Below are 23,867 nucleotides of genomic sequence, written 5' to 3' on the forward strand. Positions count from 1 at the left end.
CTTCTAGTTAATTTTTGTCAAAATGTAAGGTTTTTTTGCAGGTACCCACACTCCTATGAGATAGCCTAAATTTTTAATGTAAAGAAATACGAATGCTTATGACCTAATACAGACCCTAGTTCCTTAAGATCTTTTATCTGTAATGGGATAACCTTGCAAACTTCAGTTTGACATTTTAATAAATTCTCAAAAACTGATTTTATGTCACTTGAGAAACTGAAACTAATCAAACTATAGAGGAAATTTTGGAAGCAGCCAGATTTAACCTGAGTTTAATATTTAAACTATCAATATTAACCTAGTTAGAAGAAAAATGTAAGAATCTTAACATAGTTCCAAAAAAATAAAAAAAAGAAGCGACATCAGTCAAAACTATATCTGTGTATTTCTTTCTGAAAGTTCTATCAGCAGTTAACAACAAACATTAAGACTGTAAGGAAGTTGTACTCAGGCTCTATCAAGCTTAGATACTATTTAGCAACTATTAATTTAGCTGTATTCTTTATCCTAAATGGGCTATCCTAGAGGCATGGAATTGCTAATAGTGAATTTAGCATACATATAGTAAGCATTCAGAGAATGACTAAAGCATAAAGGTTTTTCTACTGCACACTTAGAAGAAAATGAGAGAAAAGGCAAATTAAATTGAGTCACTATCTCCTCATCAAAGCTGTTGCACACTTTCCATTTTAAAGCACAAAAATTATTATCTATCATTTTAGAGTAATGGGGTAACCATAGGCATGATTATTTAAAGAAATATTCTTCATTATCTTTAAATCCTTTCAAAGATGTTATCTGGGTGTGCTGGGACTAACTCAACTTTCTCACCACTATTACTGAGAGGAGATTTCATTCCCAAATTTGAATACACACTTTGTTTGTTTCATGCTGTTGAAAGGGGGAGCTTTTTTTAAACATAAAGTAGATGTCAAAATATATGCCAAAAAAAATCTGTTTACTATATTTAAGCTGGTTAGTCTGCTACATGTTAGCTAAAACACTATTGAATTACCTGCATCTATTATTTAACACAAAATTGAATATGGGTAAAAGCAATATAAATTCTACATTTCTGTAGAATGTATGTAATTAAATGTCATCTTACACTGTGCAGTTGCTTTATCTATGAGTAGCAGGCTCCTAATCCAATATTGTTATTACGTAGGTGCCAGATTAGGTCAAACTGGGAAAAGAGTTTTTGAGATGTTGCACCATAAAACCTGAAAAGAACAGATTATATTTTTTTTCACAGTCTTTATTAAATGCACATCTGAATAATATATAATTAAGTAGTCATTTATTTATTATTTACTTAATATTTTAGTGTAAAATCATTTAAATGTACACTACAGATACAAAGATATTGCAAAGTATAAAGGGTACCTGATGTTTTTTGTAGAAGTTCTGGGATAATATTTTCAGTTTTTGGTTCTGTGTGTCATGTGGGTACATACCCACATGTGGCTATGCAATGTCATTGCTTTGCTTCTTCAAACACCCAGTAAAGTATAAGAAATACATGGCTGAAAATTTAGTTATAGCTATGTTATAAAACGTTTGCATCAACTGGAATCTCAATAATTGGAGTGTTTAAGTTTTTCTTCTCCTTTCAAATCACTGTTAAGTTGCAGAGTTAGCTGCACCACCCACCAGCCTGGTGCCTCCATGAGTGCTGAAGAATGGTTATCTCCTACAGAAGGATGTGCAGTGGGAAGGTGGCGAGAGAAGTGCAGTGTTTCAAATGTAGCTACATCTGTAAGGACTCATGATTCAGAACCTTTGTGCCAAATTAAACAAAAACAACAACAAAAAGTCATAGACGCATTCCTCAGAATGAAATGCACAAACAAAATTCCCCTGTTAAATATAATGCAGTTCTGATAAAAGACTTCAGTGTTACTGCAGTTCTGATAAAAGACTTTAGTTGCTCCCTTTGGAGCAAGGGCTTAAAATATAGTATGGGGAGCACTGTGATAATGTGATTCTGACTTACTGAAAGTCATCTTGACTAAATATGTGTCAGCTTACAAATTCTCTGCTGATAATGGCTGTTGTTTCACAGCTTAAGTCTTCAAACTGCCAGTTGCAATCCATTGGAATTTTTCTAGGATTTTATTTATCCAAAAGATTAGCAGGAAATTCTATACAATTGATGTAACAAAAAGCATTCCTACCATTGTTGATGAAAAAATTGTTCATGTCTATAAGTAAGAAAAACTTGGTTTTTTTTCTTTTAAAACCCCAAACTACTAAATAAAAATATTCTGTTAATCTTTTTTATGAAATGTACTGGGGAAAATTACATAGCCAGCACTTTATTCTTGAATGGCATTTACTGTTTTCTAAAGGTTAGGAGCTTGACTTCACATTTTATTTACGTACTTTTTAGGTGTGATTTGCCAGGTGTTTATAAAGCAACATGGGAAGTATTGTACCACAGGGCACATTAACTCCTGCTTTATTCAGATGAGAATATAAACTTTTAGGAGAATGTCACTGGACTCACTTCTTCGGAAAGAGTAACTAGTTATAATAGTTGCTTTCCATTCTTGAAATGAGGAAGCTGCTAATAGGAGATATAGTACACCTTTTATCTGAAGCCACATCATTTTATTAGTTCTAGGCTCCTCTTCCCTTGAGCAATTCTGTGCTCAACCTCCCAGCTAATTTGATCCCAGGCACAGTTTTTTACTTCATTCCTTCTCACAGCACTTTCCCTAAATTTCATATGTCACCCCTCTCCCTTTTCCCTTCTACCACTTTCAGTGGCTTTTTTCCCCCTAAATTTCAAGTTAATCCAAAGAACTACCTGCAGTCTGATTAAGCTAATTCCCATTTTATTACATTGCTAGTTTTTCAGAAAATTGTACCTTGAGAAGTTTGGGAGTGTTTGATTAAAGGCAAATTCATACCAGCAAAAAATTATATTAATTTTTTAACAATTTCAGCAGTTTTATACTTGTCATTCATTTAATTTGTTGTTTCAGTTGAAAAAGTATAAAAGAGTCTTACTAAAAATAGAGGATAATACTGTTGCCAATAATACAATATATTACTTTAATTACAATAAGATAATACACCGGAAAAAGCTGACTATTGGAATAAACAGTTATAAGATGAGAGAAACTTCTTGTGTCAACTGAGTTTCATTCATGCAGGCTCTAAAAGTGGAACAGAAAGTTGTTTTTTTTCATTCAGAATTATTTATGGATATTCCAATAAACACAAGACTGTCAGGAAGTAATAGTACTCCAGTACTCCAGTACTTTATCCTTTCCACAGAAACACTTGGGAGGCAAGTAGTTCCCCACTCTAGCAGGGAAGCTGGAATGTCAAATGGTCACAGAGAATGAAAATTGAAAGGGATAGATTATCTTCTAAATGCCTCATCTTTACTATTGAATAAAATATCCAAAGCAGTAGAGAACAGGTTAAACTTCCCTTGTATACTAAGAACAGAAAGGTATTTATTCCGTCAGGCTCAAGTGAGGCACCCTGTGTGTGTGTGTGTGTGTTTTCAAGTGTGTTCCTCAAGACTGTTCTGTCAAGTCTGTTCCTCAATACTAAGTAATTCCAATTAGGCAATCTAATCTGTTAGTGTATCTCTGATTTCTGTTTTCTTACCCTCATGGTTCATTGAATTCTAATGAATCTGTAAAGAAATGGACAAATAGGTGAGCAATATCAGAAAAATTTAAATAATTTTCTGTTTATTTTAAAAAATGGAAAGTTACTCTGCCTATATATCTGGAATCTTGTCAGAACAGTGGAAATCTGTTTTCACCTCACACAGGGGTGTGGCAGGGGATTGTGTGTGTGTGTGTGTGTACAGTAATGATCCTATTGCAAGCCTATTGTGCTGCCTTATTAGACCAAATTCATTATTTTAATATAAATGGAATGAGTTGTTGCTGCAAATTTTCTGTCTATGCTATCTGTAACAAAATAAGTGATGTTTCACAAATCTGTGAGGATGCAGGCTGGCATGTTCATTTTACCATACTGTCATTTGACATATTTCTGATATTGATTACTGTCATGTAGCAAGTCAGGAATGTGTGATAAGAGGCTAGAAATCTAAATCAAGGGTGCCAAAAAAGAAAAAATATCTTGGAGTTCTTCTCTTATATTAAAAATCTGACATATCTAAAATTTGTCTCTACGGTCTTCTGAATATTCCCATCTACATGAGCATATGACATCATGATTTTTATTAACAACTTAAAAGAGATGTTTATTTTAGATGCAGATCTGGAACATTACTGAAGTTCTATTGCACATAGGTGTTGTGAAGCTTTATGTTTTTACTACATTATGATACATTTACTTTATGGTTTTAAGTATTTTACACTGGGTATTAGCCAAATGAAAGTGGTGTATGTTGCAGTGTAGGACATTAAGAATTAGATAAGTCATAGGCATTTTTAGTGTTGTTAACATATCTGTAAAAGAAAAAAGAATTTATTTTAACCTAAATACATAAAGTATTAATAATAAAGAAACAACTAGTTTAATATTGGCTAGATTCTCAGAAGAAAGATGGCATTTAAGCATCTTACTCTGCATGTTGAAATACATAAAGCTCAGGAAAATACACTGTCTCATACTGTGCATACTATCATGTTTTGACCTATGTTATGTCAGTCAGTCTGTCTTTCACACAGGGAAATATGCATATTTTATGGAAAATATTACTGTATTTCAGTAGAAACAATTTTCAGACAGATACACATGCTTACATGAATAATATCTCTATACTTGTAACGTTTTATTTTTAGAGATTATATGGAAGTGCAAAAATGTTGTTAAGCTATATATTCTTGATTTATGAAGTATACCTTGTACTCTAGTAAGTGACTGTGTTAATTCATGTACAGAACTGTTTGTTTCTTCTTAATCGAGTCAGACAGACATAATCTTTTTATTTTTAATGCTGCACTTGTAAGAATATTTTATAGTGAATTTATTATCTTCAACTACCTGATAGGAGGTTTGGGTGAGGTGGGGGTTGGCAATGCCAGGCAACTAGTAAGAGGACAAGGGGAAATGGTCTCAAGCTGCACTGAGGAGGTTTGGGTTGGATATTAGGAAAAAGTTCTTCACTGAAAGAGTGGTTAGGCATTGCAACAGGCTCCCCAGAGAAGTGGTGGAGTCACTATCCCTGGAAGTGTCCAGAAAATTAGTAAACATGGCACTTTGCAATATAGTTTAGTGGGCATGGTGCTATTTGGTCAAAGGTTGGACTTGATCGTGTTGCTCATTTCCAACCTTAATGATTCTATTATTTTATTAAAACTTAGATAGCATGGTTAATGTGGGCTCTGAAAAATAGGGAAAAGTATGAATAGCCACTAATGCCGGAGTATCAGGTAAGTATAAGCTAAAGCTTACCTCACTCCTCTGTATAGACAAGCAGAGTTCTGAGGAGGAAGAATATTTTAAATCTGTTAAAAGTCATTACATATTAAACTGTATAAGTGATTATCTCCAAATGCTGGCATACTCTGATTCTGTAAACCTGACTGAATTTAAAAAAAAAATAAGGAAAAGTTGATCTGCCTTCCTCAAAACCAAAAGTCTCAGAACTTGTTAAGAACACTGGAGTTCTGAGTTTCTAAAACTATTAGAACAAATACCAGATCTTGATACCAGATCTATTGATACCAGATCTTGGGCAATTAACATAGTTTGGTGGCAATATGAAAAGTAGTTAGGACTGAAATCCTGAGCAATATTAATTGATGGTGTTTCATTCACATATGTGAAGAGAACAGTCAGGGGTTTTCCTTCTTACCGACAGTAAATAATCTTCTTGCAAATGCCAATTGCATTCCCATGAGATTCATGTTCTGCAACATATGTTCTGCTTGAAGTCCTAGTTTTACTTAAAGCTTTACTTTTTAAAAAATGGTTGAATATATTGTATTTATTGATGTCTTATATTTTTTAAAGACTACCAAGTAAACTTATTACTGGAAACATAAAAGTGAAAGTGAATTGTTAAAATGTTATCTACTGTCTGGAAACGCTTAATTGTTTATTAATACTAATTTAATATTTACTAAATTATTGTGGTGTTAATTCCAGGGTTGCATCTGAATCACTTTAAGGCATATTCATAGGGATGTAGCCTGGGAATGTCACCATGTAGTGGAAAGAATAAGCTGGTATTCAGTTGTTCACCACCATCTTACATATCACAGCTGCTGTGGGATAGACTCCTACATTTTTACATTGTTCTTCCTGTGGGTGTGCATATATTCTTAAGAACATTTTAAGAACATGGTGGAATTTTTTTTCATGTTTCTTGGCAACATGCTGACTGCCAGGCTGTTATAGGTAGACTGCTTTTAGTACTTAGGTTTGTGCATTAGTTTAAAAACACTAATAGCTTTTTGCAACCTGCAGTGTAAGCTCTATGATTATTTTCTTAATTGTTAGTCCTTCTTCAAATTTTCAGTGTACCGTGTCAAATTTGGCCCTGCTGAATTGTGTACAGCTCCTCATTCGTGTAATAAACTGCAAAGTTTAAATTGCATAAAGAGGGATTAGAGTAAGAAGTTTTTTATAGTGGTGACTCTGGTTTTGCATTTATTTGACAAGAAGCGAACACAAAGATAAACTGTACTATATATAATTCGCCTAATATGCTTATAAGGAAAATTTATATGTGACTGATGGTATATTTTATCCTCGTGCAAAAGAAGCAAATATAATAAGTGTAGGTAATATAGCTACCTGTAACAATGTGATTACCAGAAAAACGTGATTACTAGAAAAATCATTCTATGCAACTTAAGGTATGAGAAATAAAAATGGAGGATAAACATGAGGTTTTCCATGTTTCTTGTGAAATCAGTTTACACTCCCAATGTGGACTCTCGTGGTTAGACATTCCTTTGAAATGTCCCAACTTCAGTGGAACTGTAGACCAGCAATTTTGCATTCTAATAATTACTTCCTAGTGGTAAACCCTACTATTTTCCACCCCCTTTTCCCCTGCATATATTAAAAGAGAAATAACAATCTTCTATTTTTGGTAATTATAAAATACTGAGTGCTCTAACAAATATATTTAAAATATATAAATTTAGTCATATTTTCAAAATACAACCAAAATATAAATACCTTTGGTTTATTATTTTGAAATGCATCTATTTGGGTTTTTTGGCATATTCTGTTACTGGTGTTATATCTCTTCATTAGTTATTTAAATAATGAAAGACTTTAATCTAAATTCACTTTTTATCACAGACAATCTCATTAGGAGAACTTACTCTTAGAAATGGGAAGGCTCTGGAGCTAGCTGTGTGGAGACAGATTTCCCAATGGTGATAGCCTTTCAGACAGACCAGATAAATGTCTTCATAATAAAGATAAACTTCATACTAAAGTTATAACTGCCTTCAAAGAAGGGAACAGGCAATCTGACTTCTTGAGTGGCTTTCAGAGAAAGATTTTTGCATCTTTTCTTCCTAACTGAAATACTGTAGAAAATCCCAAATTTTAGCTATCTGCTTGATCCATGGTCTCCCACTGGCTTCTCAGAATAAATGTGTGAATCATCTAGATAATTTTATCTTTAGAACTGTATATCATATTATTTTGTTAATAAGTTCAGTGCTCTTTAACAATACTTTTGTAGCTCCTGTATTCTCAGATTTTAATGTTTTTAGTTTTGTGATGTTTATCATTCCTTCTCCATCTCATTGTCTCATATCTGTGTTTTTCTTTCTGCCATCAACTCAGTCATTATGTTACTTTACCTCGTTCCCGGTACACCCAGTCCACAGATCACCATTACAGGGATGTCAGGTATATGTTTTCCTCTGTGTGACTATGTGTGGATAATGCATGTACTTCTACTTACCCACATGTCCACTTCTGTTTTTATTAGTCTGTGTATAATGGTAGAAAACTTAGAAGTGTAGAGTTGGTGTCAGCATTAACTTTCTTAGTACAGTGTGTACACAAACATTGGGTCATTCTTCATATGCTTCACTTGAATATTTTTTCACTGCAATAGTCTATAATTGGTAGTCCATGAAGACAATGCTTTATTTACATCACTCTAATGTCTTTTACAAAGCAAATAAAGGAAATTATTGAAATCAGCAAACACTAATACCTGCTAATTCTGTGATTCTAATATACAGAATTTCATACATGTATGTCTCTGTTAAACGTTATGATAAAACTGAAGTGTGATACCTTTCTCATAGTCTTTTAGCTCTGATAGCTATGAGCCAATACACTTTAATTTTTAAAAGTACTTTTGCAAAATTCACCAAAGTTCCGGCTGTGTTTTTTTCCAGTGTTTTGTTCTGTTGCTGACATTGCTTGCTTTTCATGTTGTTTTGTCCTCATTTCATCTTTTGGTAGCTTTTCATTGTGTTCACCCATTATGTTTTGGCAGCCAGGATCACACAATGTATCCTCTATTTTGTGAAGATGCAATCAGATTACTCCGCTCCCGTAAGATGTGCCGTACCTACTCTGAGGGTGCTTACTATGATCTTGAGAGGTACAATTGGTGTGGAGTATATTGTTAGCTCTGCCACGTTGACAGTACCATGTTTGATTCCAAACTGAGAATGTGATCTGTGTTTTAAGTGATAAACACATCCTGTGAAGACGTTTTAATACTCTGAGTATGTATGCATATAAAACTGACTACTCAGGGCTATGGGTAAATCCCAAGAGATGCTGAATAGCTTTATAGAAGCCAGTTTCATAAATTAGGTTATATGGATTTTATATGCCTGTGTCTTTTAAACTCTTATTTCTGCTGGAATTTTCCAGAGTGCTTATTGCATTTATTATTCTCTTTGAAATAATAAGGAAAAGCCTATCTACTTTAAAGTACACGGAAATAGTGTCTTCCTGAAATCTCATACTTTGCTTAACTGAAAAATAGAGTGAAAAATAAAAGTTTATGCTTATGTAAGCTTATGTTGTATGTATTTGTATACTATGTATTCTGTAATTTAGGAGTACTTGTATACATTCACAATACTCAGGTGTGATTGCAGAAGATCATAGTTCCTGTTTATGCAGGAAATATATGACAGAGAGAAGTTGAGCCCATAACAATTTCTATGAAACAATTATCCACTTGAAATACAGTGGCTTTTAAAAGGTGCTCATGTAGTCCTGTGATTAAGATATTTTCAGAAATATTGCAAACCAGGAAAAGGTCTACATAGATGTCAGTGAATAGAAATAAAGATTCCAATCAGATAAACTATGAGCCAATAAAAAGGAAGTGATGGCTTCAGATCAGATATAAAGGTTGATATGAGCATTGCTTTATAAGAGGGACCATGTAAAAATTTCCAAAGCAAAGAACTCTTTCTATATTAACTTCATGGCTGCCCTCTGGGTATGAGTTCCTCTGAGAAGTTCATTAAGGTTTGCTCTGGATTCAGATCATATATAACCATATTTTTAGCAAATGTAAAATTACTTTTGGATACAGAAACAAAAACGCATCCAAAAATTCCTTCCAAATAAATACTGCTTTTTAAAAATTCTCCAGAGGGTATAGTATATTAGACATTATAATGTTTAGAACTCAGTTAAATATTTGTTTTGAAATTATGCTGTTTTACGTGAAACCTAATATATAGAAAGTGTGTAAATAGTTCAGGCCACATGTAGAAACTTTGATAAGGGGAGGGATTTTGTGTTTGTTTTCTGAAAATATGTGATGACGTGCTCATATGTATACTATTTCAATAACTAATTATTTTTATATACATGTTTTGCCTTAGATATATACTCATATTTGCACTAATTTATCTGGACCTGTTTCAAATTGTTGCTTATATCTGTGACTGTTCAGATATTAGTGAAACTTGGAGCTATTCTCAAATTGTCTTACTTTGAGAATCTCGACTTGTAAATTTTAATCTTTCTTTTCTACAGAAATTAATCTTTCAAACATATAGTAAAGTCAATGAAAATAAAGGGCAAAAATTACAGTACTGCATACATATGAAAAAGCTGGGATTTAAGCAGAGAGATGGAGTAAATCTTTTCTGGGGCTTTATTGAACAGAAGGTTGTTAAAGCTAATTCCTCCTGAGGTCAGAAAGGAAAATCCAACATGAAGTGGAATATTTCTAGTTCACTGTTAAAACAGTATCTTCAGATTCCTTGGGCCTAGGAACTGATTCTGGATTCCATGATCCTGTCTGGATTCCATGATCCTGTTGAATCCAGGCTGCCTGGGGTAACATTAGTGTTCAGGTTACTTGAGTTATCTTACCAGGTATGAACTCCTCTGAGCACCTCACAGCCACAATCACATTTCCTGATTTTTCATGCTTTTTTCTTTCCATATTCTGACAGTGATTTAAGGACTATTTATAGCATAACCTTTATCCAGTTTCCCCTTATACATTGAAAAACACTTTTTCCTCTTCCTTATTTTTATTGGAAATATAGGAAAATTTACTTTTTGTATAATATTCCCTCATTTATCTTTACATTTTCCCCCAGTTCAATGCTTGCTCTAAAATACGTTATTTTGTAGGTCTAGGGAATCACTCTTGTCTTATTAGTTCCATCTACTTAGTCAATGCCTTATTGATGTCAAGCAACAACCTCTCTTCCTATCTTTCACTTTATTAAGCACATGAAATAACTTTCCAGTTTCCACTATTCATTAAAATAATGAACATTGTCTGTACGGTCCAGCATTCAGGGAAGAGTCACTCATCTAGGACAGAGATTTTTATCTTATGCTGCTGTGAATCCACCAGTGTGGGTGTCCTGCAGGCAAATATATAGATACATTAGTTAAAATTACTTGCCTTCTTTGTTACTCATGGCTCTTTTCATTGCTTATCTTGTATCCATTCACAGCCAACCCATTAAGGCTTGTGACTGCTTCTAGAATTTTTCTTCTTTTTTTTCCCCCTCCACAGAGCAACTACTTGATTCTCTTTCATCTTTTCTCTACTGAAGTGTGTTTCAGTTACTGTTTATCAGATATGATAGATCATTAGTTCTAGGCCACATTTAAATTATCAAAAACCTTAATTTCTGAGGTCATTCTTAGGCTGTGGCATTCATCATTTTGTCTTTCTGATGGTTCCCCCCTTTTGAAAAAGTCCACCTCTTTCCCTCCCAAAAGGAATGGAGGCAGCATTGACAAGATACTTATTTCAGCATCTGCCTAAGGAAGACAACAGACACACGAGCATCTTCAGTGACTTCACTGTCCTTTGGATTTGGGGTTTTCTCAAGAACATCCTGCTGCTCAGTACTCTGTTCCAAATTTCCTTGACTCTTTAATGTGATAGCACGGTGGCACTACCTGTATCAGTTCACATTGCTGCAGATACTCAGGTTGAACACACGCAAGACATCATGGCCGGATGTGCTGAGCTTTATTTATGCTTTTATTTATACCCCCAGATTTAGAATCCTCTAGACTTATACAGGCAGAATTTCTGTTGTTTCACTTAAGGAAACAAGATTTTGCTTCAATTTTTTTTTCCTGACATTTTATCAGTCAGAAATTTTCTAACATACATATCCTATTTCTGGTGATTTTTCTCAATTGCTCAAGTACTAGTGTCCTGTCAATGTAACTTTTTACTCCTATGAAATATGTGTGCATTGATCAGGTGTTCTTAATATGTTGTTAATAATTTCTGAATATAATGAAAGTAGAAGGATAAAATTAACACATATATACGAAAATGTATGTTCAGAATATACTGCTGAACTGTAGATCAAAGTGCACTATCTTCATCACATCTTAATAATACAGTAAGGGAAAACATAATGAAAAAAGCACCCTTTAAATTGTCTGAAATATCTGTGCTTTTTATTCCATACTCAGGAGGACTAGACAGGAGAGAAGAGTGCCTATTTCATATTATGATGACACAGCCTATACTCCTGAAAGGTATTTTAATTTATATAGTAAAAATAGATAAAGCTGACTAATACATTTTTTATGAAGTGTAGCCTAAAATTTCTAATTGGCCCAGACTAATGATATCTAAATTTACATTGCACTTTATACCATATTTCTCTAAATACAGAACAACTAATTTCCATAGTTTTAAGTATCTCATTTTCTTTTAGGCCCCTATTAATACGACTTGGGATTTTTTTAAGCATAATTCTTAACTTGAAAAATTTTTTATTCATTAGATGTGGGAGGAAAACTGAATAGTACAGAGGAGCTTAGGTACAACTGAAGGTTTTTTCTCCACCTAACTGCACCATAATTCTAATGGCTAACCTTTTCAGTCGCTAGGAATGATTATAGGACAATGTAGAATCCTTAATTTCATTCTTTTAATAACCTGAGTCACTTAAGAAGGTGCTCAGCTTTTAACATGTTACTGCTCATATTGACTTAAAAAAGGACTAACCAAATGCCTTCAAATTGATTTTGGATGTTTGCTGTGCTAGGACCCAAAGTAATATTAGTCTTCTTTAATTTTGATATACATAATACAACTAAAATCTGACATGTAATCTGTAACATTTTGAAGTGTCTCTGGAAATAGTTATTTGATCATGCCTTTAATGTTTAAAGGGCTAGGCAAAGTCCAAAAAGAAGAAAATCTGAAAAACCGAGCGAATCGGTATTCCTCTCCCTTTGTACAATTAGATATTTTATATTTCTCTGTCCATTTTTAAGTCAATGTCTGATTTTTATCTACAGTATGAAAGTAGGTAAAGCAGAGATTATTTCCTAATAGCAAGAAATTTTGTTTTTATTTGATTGTTATGAATAAATACAGTCATATTTAAAGAAAAACAAAGTGCACTGCAATTTTAAAATCATATTTATGTGTTTTTGGTGTCTGCAATAAAGTACTTTTATGAAAAAATCTTACTTTAAATACTGGCTAATTGGAGAGACTGGTTTTCATTTTGAGGATATGGATGATCAGGGAGAGTGTAAAGGTATATCTGTCATTCTCCAGCTGTGCTCTAATTTAGACTGAACTAAATGTAAATCTAGTCTAAAACTAAATTAGATTAAACTGAAGTGAATTTTGTCCAGTCATTGATCTGGCTACAAACCATGCAAAAAACCCCCCAAACCCATAAAAAGCCATTCACATACACTGCACCCCATACGTTCTTCCCTCAACATAATGACCAGGAGATGTGGTGTTATTACATTTGTAAACATATCGTAAAACCTCAGATTCTGAATATGAGAAGTTTTTTAAAAAAATAGAGTAATGCAAAAAATACTGCTGTGATTCCCAGGAATAGATTTATAAAAACTTTTGTATTAAAGTCATAATAAGTTCATCCTGCAGCCTTTGGCTAGGATTTTCACTACATACAAAGGAATATTTTTGTCCAAATTTATAATACAGTGTTCCCTTGATATTTTCTGATAATCCCTGCCTTGCTTCTCACTCATGAAAATCATTGAGTAGTGAAAGCATAGGAGCTCCAAAGCTTTACCCTAACAAGATCCTGAAAGTACCGAACTCCAGCGATCCAGTTGAAACTCCTTAACCAAATGCTGGATGATTTGTATCTATTTTTAATATACTGGAGTAGTGCCATGTAAACAGTTTATCACCTGATTTCTTAAAGCAGCTTTTTTTTTTGTCCCATTATTTTCTTTCTCAATGGCTCTGGTTAAGATAAAATACTACTACATGTATTTTACATTGTCTTCAACTAATTTGCTGAAATGATACTGCAAATGTTTCAGCAGTCCATGTTCAGTAGCTGGAAGAATAATACAAGAATAAAATTTAATTAGTTATCATTGGTTGATCTGATTGAAGTGAGTTTTCTTCTACTTCTTAAATAACTATAAAAAACCCTACTATACAAAAAAAATTGAAAAATTTGTATTTTTGAAGTTAAAAGCAATATTTTAAACTATTGATGCATGTAATGTTATTTTTGGTAGTGTTATATCTCCACAATTACTTTTAATTATTCCACAAACTCAATAACCATTGAAAACATAAAGACTTTTATGTAGGAAAAGATGAGGGATCAATTAGGATTTATGGAACTGAAATTCATGGCTAAACTACTGAAAAATCTAGAAGCTAAATATAAGAGTTATATTAGGAAAAAACCCCATAATTTTCATAGTGTTTAGCTTTGAAAAAGATGATTTTCTTCATACCTGAGAGAAAATATGAAATGTACAAAATTATTTGGAAATACTTGGAAATTTTCCCATTTTGTTGAGAAGTGGTCATGTCATATAAATTAGAGTGCTATTAATAATACATTTGTTTCTTTATAACATTTCTTTATTTTAACTGCATTGTAAAGGTGGTACAATGGTGCAAGTTCATGGGCAGATCATGTAGTCAATGGTTCAGCTGAAAAATATGGGTAAGTAAAGAGTGTAGTGTTACAGATAAAGCTAAAATGTATTTTAAATCTTTATAATAAGAGTTCATTTGTAATTGTACCAAAGTTATTCCTAATAAATGTATTTTTCTGGATGTCTTTCTTGACTCAGAACTAAGGCACTAATGTTCTAGTCATTTTTTTCAAGATTAAATTATTTTATTCAGTTACAAATAGAAAAAGAACATTGCGTTTGAACTATTTTTAAAGCTTGTTCTCACTGTTCTGGGCTACTTTAGTGAAAAAATGGTTTTTAATGATAATACCTGCCTACATTCACAGTGTTGGGGAATGTGTCTTTGAGACCTAATACTTTTTACTTTTAGAAATAATCCCAGTTCAAGCTGTCTAACCTATCTTCCCGTGTGATTGATGCATAACCCATGCAAAGTGCTGTGTGCCTTATAATCTTTAGTTCTTCCTAGTTGTAGCAGGCTTCTGATCAAGACAGCACACAAATTTTCCTTGCTATTAGTTCTTTTACTTTACTGCTCCCCCCTCATTTTCTTCTTGCTCTTGCAAGGATTTTCTTTTTTTTTGCTTACTTCCTTTGTGAATGTGAACAGGGGAGAACATAATGACTGACAACTTGAAAATGAAAAAAATCTGATAAACCCCAGAATTAATTCTTCAAGATTTTAATGCAAGTTTCTCTGTTCTCTAGAAAGGAGAGGTTTTTGAGGGTCTTTTGACTCAACATTAGTGCAGCTGCAGAGACTTACTTGAGACCATATTTCTTCCCTAGCTTTTTCAACCAGAGTGCCACTGTTTGCTGGCTCTTCAATTTTAGGTGTACACCAAGGGCTGTGCTTATTAGTTCTCCCTGGAAAGTGCACAAGCATGTTGCAAATGAACAGCATTTAAAGCAAGCTGAAAAGTGTTTTGTGTAAATAAAACTTTTGTATTTGCTTTTGATAGTCATATGAGATAGTTCTAGTTACTAGTCTAGATACTTCTCTTGTATTATAATTAGTACTGAATAGATGCTAATGTAGGTAAATATTAGATTACTATTTAACATAGTAAATATCTAAAAATAGATTTGTAATTTTAAAAGAAATATATTTTTTACTACTCTCTCTTCCCATTTAAATTTAGCTCCAAAACGATTTGGAAAAAGAAATAAAAGATAAAATCATTTGTTGTGAACCAATATGACTTTTAGGTAAACCATAAGGCATAAAACATACGTTAATAGAATAAAGACTACTGAAGTGGATCAGAATCTGTTAAGATCAATGGATTTAGAGAATGCCTTTAACAGAAACTGAATGCTATTTTGCTCATTCATAATTTGAGAACTTAAAAGGTAATAAAGTCCTACATATCTGCTTCTCTTGGAATGATCTAATTGAAATCCTAGGCTCATCAAATGACAGAACTATTGTTGCCCTCAGAGAGGTGAGAATTACAGGGCTGTTGCCAAAAGTTAAGAAGGTGGATAAACATACAGCTGTGGTATTTATATACAGTAAACTGCATCGTTGTAGCCCTGGTTGTGATTAAATAATAATGGCCAGTCTTCGGAGCGAAGATTTGGGAAAGGTCATTACCCTTCGAGCCTGCGCAGTGGATTTTTTAGGTGAGACCCAGCGTGCGCTGAACTGAGCCCACCCTTTAATCCTGAGGTTCATCTGCCGGGGCCGAGCAAGCTTGGACAGTGGCAGTGAGGTCCCCAGGACGTAGGTTTGTTTAGAGTGACCTTCTCTTAGATGGATTGCCACACAGGGCTGACGAGCTCCATCTGCCCGGGGGGCCGGGAATCGAACCCGGGTCGCAGCGGTGAGAGTCCTGCACCCTAACCACTAGACCACCAGAGGCCCCTGTGATTAAATATCTGCCATATTATTGGTGCTTAAAAATGTCACTGGAGAAAAAAAAAAAGGCCAACTACGTATGTGTGCCATCTAGAAATAAAGTTATATTTAAGATCTGTGGGAAAAAAATCCCACAAAAGCCATCAAGAACTTTTCAGATTTTTCATTTAGTACTGCACTGTACAAAAGGATATTTAAATTCATGCTAAGTTTTAGACCTACAACTAATTCATCTTATTAGTCTATAATCTAAGTTCTTTGCTGAACTGTATTTGAAGTTCAAGCTCTACTAGGAAATTCTTGTTTCTCATTGCTTCCCTCTCAAGCTTCTCTATTCATTGTTTTATATCCACTATACTTCAGTCATGAAATACATGTTCATTAAAACTCTTGAATGTTCCTGTCATTGCTCATACATTATGATATAACATTCAAGTTCAGTGGATAAAATATTGTGTTTTGAAATGGGAAAATATGTGGAATAAATTTATAATATAGAGCTGAAACTGTTATATTTTGGAATATTTCCAATACTTTTATGGAAGTTTAGATTATTATCTTGAGAGAACTGCTACAGTATATTCAGTTATAAAACTGACCTGAGGCAAAGAAGGAGAGAGGATTTCAGCTCTCAGCTTTGAGAATTTTGAATTCCCAGCTTTTGAATCCTCATCAACTTTATCATGATCTTCAGTGAATCATCTATGAACATAAAGATATGTGTTCCTGTAGTGTGATTCTTTAATATGTGTCAATTGATGGTCTGTGTAAAAGATGTCAAAAGTTAGAATAGTAGGCAAAATACAAGATACTATATTAAGTAACTGGCTATATAAGTGAAAATGTACATTACAAGTACCAGAAACAATAATGTAAAAAACACCTAACATTTGACATTATAGCAAAAATCTAAGTTTCTCAGACTTTTAAATTAGTAGTGAAAGAATGCCTACAAGTATTTAATGTTGTAGACACAGATTAAAAAAATGAATAAATGTTAATTTGTTAAAGTTGGTGCAAGCTAAATAAATTGGTAAGACATAGGGCAACATATGTGTTCCTTGCAGCCATTGGTTCACCTCTGTGTAAGAAAATGGTAGTCTGCAAGGTTGATATGTTTTTAGAAATTACTTTCGAGTAAAATGCTGGAAACTGATTCTTAAGCTAGTTAAAATTAACTAGTTAAGTGAAATTAGTATTATTATTATTATTACTAGCTCGTTTGTTGTTTTTGCTCTCATTTGAATGTGGTTGCAAATAGTGTCACCTGGAAGTTAAAAAGCCTCTTTTTGTTTAATATTGAGATTTTCTGTGAAGAAGAAATTACATATTTTACTATTTTCCTTTCAAATGTTCAAGTTGTTTTTGAATTCCTCAAAAATACACAAAATTAGTTAGGTTTGATTTTACAGATAAAGAGGATCTGAAAAATTTCAGCACATCATTTCGGTCTTAGTTGTTCCAGAATTTGCATTCCTTGTTGGTTTTACTGATATTTGATTGGAATAGCTAGTAGAAACCTCTTACTACATCCATAGAATGATAAACTACTTCAGGTTGGAAAAAACATTGAAAAACCTGTCTGCTCTAACTCCCTATTTAAAGCAGGGCTTTGCTATTCCTCAGTAAATATATCAACGATGAAACATATTTTGGAGAGTAAATCTTTATAGGTATAGATTTCTGTGCTTTCTGTCAGCATTTTTATAATTGTGCAATGCCACCGTGTGTTAGCAGGACTAGATATGTCTACAACAGAGTCACCAAAGTGCCTGCAATGCCATGTGCTGATACTTAAGCAAGCTGTAAGCCTCTGACTTTCTGTAGATGTAGCAGTGTGCACACAGGAGTGTGGAGCACAGCATGCCTGGAATTGCAGCAGAGTTCTCTGCTTTGCTTAGCTGAGTCAGCTGGTAGAAAACTAGTTCAGACACTGGTGTGTTACAGTTTAGTCGTGCCTGTCAATGGCACGTAGAGATACTTGTAGCTATCACCAGGGTAATGTGCATGTGAATAGATCATGAGTGTATGCAGGTATGTGTATATATTACATATATATATAAATCATGGTAGAATATTACTGCAACACAAAAGTCTTTAAATATCTTTCTTTCCTTGTTTTTTTGGTTTTTTTTTTCCTTAACCAGAGTACCTAAAAGCATTACGTTCCTGGCTTTTAAAAACTATAGCAGCACATAATTTTATATTAAGTTTCCCCAGAGGTATAGATGAGTGATTTGGTGAGTTATCCCGTCACCAGTTTATGTAGACATTTGACAGTGTACTGCTCCTTCCCATTTTCCAGTGCAATATTTATGACTCAAATTTAAGTTTGCTTGATACTAGAAATCTCAGTTGTTTGTAGACATGGTTATCTATGTTATGCTAACAGAGGATCTTGTATCTGTGACTAAACAGCAAAGTTCCTATAGCTAGTAGAAGAATAACATGCCCAAGGATTGAAATCCAGCAGCCATCCACAGACACTGACAGGTATTGCCTTGTATATTAGCTGGATATTGAAATTATGATAATTAGAAAGTGTATTGTTGTATTTTTCTTGTTCTGTGCTCAGTGCTTCTAGATGAAAAAATATGAAGTAGGAGCTGGATTTTAGTGTACTGTATTCCTACAGCTATTCTATTTTTATTTCTTCAGTTTTTTGTTACAAGAAAAACCTAATACTAAAATTGTGATTGGCATGGTCTCATAGCTTGTACACAGTAAAAAAAAAATTAACACGGGCTTTCAAATAAATTGTGTTTTCAGTCATTCTGGGGAAAAAAATAACTTCTATTTGTTCTGTAAGCTGTTACAATTGCTTACTGTTGGAAAATGTTCAGCTTTTATAAAAAGCTTCCTCTATAGATAAGTTTAGATCAATGAGTAAAATCATTTGTTGAAAATTCTTTTTATTTGTTAAGAAAGTAACAAATCTGAAAAATTAAAAATTAGAAATGGTTATTTTCTGCATTGGGAAAAGAGTTAGTGTTTGAAATTTCCAGAATATGAATATAGAACAATGCAGATAAATCAGTAGATCAAATAAAGTGTGGTAGCACCTTTGGTTAGATACTGTACTGTAGTAATTAGAGTTTACAGTGGTACCTAAATACTATGAGATTCTAATTTTAATATTTGATGGGTTTGGAATATAAAGTTAGATTGTGAAAACTCATAAGATTTTCCATGTATTAGTGACTTACAGGGAGCTCAGTCTCATAGGGATAGGTGGGGTTGGCTTAGAAGCAAACACTGCTGTACTCTTTCTTCTGTGTAGGGGAGAGTCAGCTTACAAGACTTGCATACTTTGACAAGGGAATAGACCATCTCACATGCATGTTTTCCTTAGCAAAGGTAGAAGGATGCTACCATAGGCAATACTAAATGAAGGAGGTCATTATTTGACATTTCATTAACTGTATTTTCGTAATGAAAGGTCTGTTAACAAAGATAAACAGTGTTAGTGTACATTAAAATATGATATGGATGTTGAATAGTTTAACTAAGACTATCATATTTACCTCTTTAAAAATTAGGAATTTGTATGATATGATTTATAATGAGAAAAGAGGAAAGTTTCATCTAGATAATTTTTGAGAATGTCTTGAAATGATATCTGAAAAGTTAGAGACTTTTGTTTTCAATTTAACTTGCTCTCCATGCTTATGTCTGGATTGTGATATTAATGCATAATTGTATTCAGTGGTAAGGGAGGACCTTCACTACCCAAGCATCTTGTTGGAATGATAGTTTTTCTTTAAAAGGGATAGTTTTTTTCTGAAGACTGGGATCATATATTACATGTGTTTACTGCTAAAAGAACAAAAGAATAAGTGAGGATGAAGAATAGACAGTAAAATTATCAGTTGAATTGTTCTTTATATGTATATGGTGTAAAACAACAAAGTGAAACTTTCAAGTGGAAGAAAGTCCACTTGAAATAGCCCTCCATTTGCTATGGTGCTTTTGAAGAGGATTGCAGCATGTAGCCTGGAACTTGAGAGTGACAACTCAGTTTCATCTCAGGATTTAACTTAGTCTTCAAATCCTGCAGTCTATAAAATAACGGCAGTGCCAAAGCTTCAAAGCAAAATGTTCACTGCCAAAATTCACGCTCTCCTTCACTTCTGGAATCCCTGATTGTTTTTCCACTTAAAGTAAATGCCAACTGCAGATTGTAGCAAACCGAATATTTATATTAGCTGTTGAATACAAAATTTTTGAGGCCTATATCTGGTAGCATAGTGATTAGCTACACTGGTTCCATGATGATCCGCAGAATATGAAACCTGCACACTAAGCCATTAGTATTAATTCTAATGGTAAAAATGCCTCTCTGCCTTCTAATACAGGAAATGGGTCAGATCCCTAACATCCTAAAAATATTTTTTTATACCTAAAGAGCTTTTTATACCTAACGAGGCCTTAAGAGTAACAAGTGAGAGTCTTAACTTCTCATGAAGTGTTTATGAGAATCATGTGGTTGCTACTCACCTGTTCCTACTGGATGTTGGAAGAAGAGAGAAACAGAAAATTAAATAAAACCTCTCACATATTGCCCAGTCGCTGCTGGTGTGGCCTAGCAGTCCTCCACTCACTGACAAGATCAAGAGTATTCTAGCTATGTGTGTGTAGCAGACCCAAAGAAGAAAGTTTCTGTGGGCTCACTAATTTTCTTAAATATGTGGGTAAACAAGATAGGGGTGGGTTTTCTGGACCTTGGCCATATTCTCTTTTGTAACTTTGTTGAATTTAGGAATATTTTTTCTTGAAATTTACTTCCAGAGTTAAAGAATGTATTCCATGGTCATTTTTTTAACAATCATGCAGGTGGCTGACACTTTTCTCACCTTCCATAGCACTGAAAGCTCTCTTAAATAGTTCCATTAACTAAAAAGCATTCATATTAAAGCTAAGGTTGTGTTTCTTTGTCTATCAACAATGTAAAAGAAGCGAGACAGTGGATGTTTTTGCTGATGAAGCTTCCCATTCAGAAACAGAGCTGATAGAAGAAGAAGTGAGGTAATTTTGTCATGGTTTTGTGCCAGGCTCATTGTACTTTCCCTCCAATCTTTAGTGCCTCAGCTTATAATTACCATTATGTGTCTCACTGTGGTGTGTTCGCTTGTTAGGAGCTTATAGATATAGGTTCATGGTGTGTGGTATTATTCTGAATCTGTCTGTGGCAATTCCTTCGTTTGCTCTGGGAGTCCAATTATGACCTCATGGAAGGCCTGAAGAGACATTGCTTGTAATGGCTGTTTTATAAACCCATGCAGCAAAGTTAGCCACTATATTGTTTTTCAATGTTCTTTAGAAATAAATGCTGTTACTAACATAAAACTCTTCATAATGAGGCTGTGATATGTCTCTTTCTTGATACCGATTAAAATTTGACTTCTTGTTACACTTAATCACCATCCAGCCACTCATTGTATTAACTGACTCCATTGTAAAAGGCATGACTTAGCTAAAGGAAAAGTCCTGAAGGGTACACATTCCCCATTTGTATTCTGTAGCTGTTCAGTTACTCAAGGAGAGGTGAGAGGACTGTGAATTTAAGAAATAACTCCATTAGAGTATGGATTTTACTTTTAAAATGCCTTAATTTATTTTTGGATGTTGCTAGTAAATATTACTCCTTTCAAACAGACCAACTACATTGTGAAAAAAGGTGGGGCTTGATTATTTTCCGAAAGGAATGGTTTGATTAATTGCCTAATAGTAAAAGACCAGACTGCTCGATCAAGAAATTCTTTTTTGCTCAGTCTAATTTCTACCCATTGCGTCTCTAATGATAACTTTTTCCATTGCTGTTTTAGTACAGTTCCATAGACTGTGGGTTAGGAGATTTTTTTTTAGTTACAAACCAAACTTTTTCTAGTTGTTGGAACCTTTGCAAGTACTAATGATGCAGGTTTTCATCGGATTACAGTCTGAGCACCACATATGAATCCACCACTATTGTCCAGTCTATATTTTGACAGACGTTCCGAGTTTAGTAATAATTAACAGTGCTGCATGATAATTATAACATCTCAAATGTGGAGTTTCCTACAAACAAGAGTGCTACCTCTAGAGATAATGCAATCTAAAAAAAACCCTACTAATATGAGGGATAATGCAAAATTAAACTGCACAATTAAAATTAAACTGCACAATTAAATGAGTCCTAAGCTTTAGTGAGACAATATTATGTCAGCTAGTCTTTTCTTCCCAGGTTGATGTATTAATTGACACAAACCAACATTTTAATGTCAGGAAACAGACTATTGCATGGATAGTCATTACCAAGACATTGGAAACATTTCAGCCCATTTATCAAGAGCAAGTTATATGGAGCAAGTCAAATCATACATGTATAAAAAACCTGTATGTTGTCAAGAAGTTCTATCAGAAAATTTACTCCCCCCTAAAATATACATAACAAAATGATTTGCTCCAAACCAGTATCATACAGCATATTTTATAATTAATAGAAAAGTTCATCTGAGCTGCTTTTTGACTAACATTACAGGAATTGTGAAGCAGCAGATAGACAGCCATATCAAAGATCCAGATCAACAGAGCAACGTCCTATGCTAGAGCGGACCAACTCCCGCTCCCGATCCACAGAGCGTCCTGACTCAAACCTCATCAGGTCGATGCCTTCATTAATGACTGGAAGATCTGCCCCTCCTTCACCTGCCTTACCGAGGTGAAACAGACAAATCAATCAGACTAATCCCCTCCTGCCCCACCAGCTCACCATTTTATTTTCCCAGTAGCTAATTGGTATCGCCTCATTCTTAGCTGATCACTAGTAGCAATAGATACTAACCCTTTCAGTGCCAACACACTATTTATATTCAACTCTGGATATAATGGTGTGGCAGCCATTGCAAATCATTTGCTAGCTGTATTTAACTACATTTGTTTATGATTTCTCATTTATCAGGAATCCTGGATGGTTTCCCACATAAAGCACTTCATAACTATCATATTCTTCTCTTACAGAATGAGAAATTATTTGTGTTCATCAGACATTGCTTATGGAACAGCCATCATAACATCAAATGAAACTATTTTTTTTAAAAAAAAAGTTTCTTTAGATGGACTGTACTAACTTTGTCTATTAATTGTCATTTTAACCACCATTTTCTCTGACTACATTTTACTGTGCCATAGTCTGTATTGTTCCTGTTTGAGTACCCCTGATTGATATTTTGAGGATTGCTATGCATTATTCTTAGCTTAAACATAATACAATAAAAAGATGAGTGCATTTTGCTCTAGTTGATGTTCAGTAAAGCCTCTCCTTATTTTAGAACTGCAGAATACATTATTTGTTTTCTCGAAGTTACAGTTATTAACATCAAATCCCCAGTGAGAGTTAGAGTCAAATATCAGTGTCTTTTCTCAGTTTATTACTTTGTTTAGACAAATCCATGTAATTTAAGCAAATACATGCTGAGTAAAGATAATTGAATTTGACTTGTGGATAAATTTATATGTATGTGGGTATTATATTCATATGCCCATGAATATGCACACAACACGTTTTCTGGCTTGACTGTACGAACAAGTGTCTTATGGATGTTCAGACCTAGTTTGGCTTCTTTTTCATGGAGAGTTTTCTGTTTTTAATCAGGTCTTTTTCTGAAATGAGATAATAGTTTCACTCTGGGACTGCAAG

The 23,867-nt window shown here is 33.8% G+C and overlaps 1 protein-coding gene across 43 annotated transcripts in view; it reads left to right on the forward strand.

Moving 5' to 3' along the window:
- The window catches only part of RIMS2 (regulating synaptic membrane exocytosis 2), a 448,944-nt gene that overhangs the window by 288,298 nt on the left and 136,779 nt on the right, over positions 1-23,867 (forward strand). For 31 of the 43 annotated variants that reach the window (XM_017806448.1, XM_017806450.1, XM_017806455.1 and 28 more), the window contains 3 exons: positions 11,857-11,922; positions 14,292-14,354; positions 22,710-22,889. The exons of 2 other annotated variants lie outside the window; for them this stretch is intronic. In XM_017806448.1, coding sequence (XP_017661937.1) covers positions 11,857-11,922; positions 14,292-14,354; positions 22,710-22,889 — 309 coding nt within the window. Of the gene's footprint in view, positions 1-9,075; positions 9,081-11,856; positions 11,923-14,291; positions 14,355-21,142; positions 21,215-22,709; positions 22,890-23,867 lie in introns of those variants that run through there. 10 more of the 43 variants (XM_017806465.1, XM_017806471.1, XM_017806479.1 and 7 more) reach the window with 4 other exon arrangements.

The sequence above is a fragment of the Lepidothrix coronata genome, unplaced genomic scaffold (genome assembly GCF_001604755.1).
Source record: "Lepidothrix coronata isolate B3197 unplaced genomic scaffold, Lepidothrix_coronata-1.0 Scaffold15, whole genome shotgun sequence".
Lineage (NCBI taxonomy): Eukaryota > Metazoa > Chordata > Aves > Passeriformes > Pipridae > Lepidothrix > Lepidothrix coronata.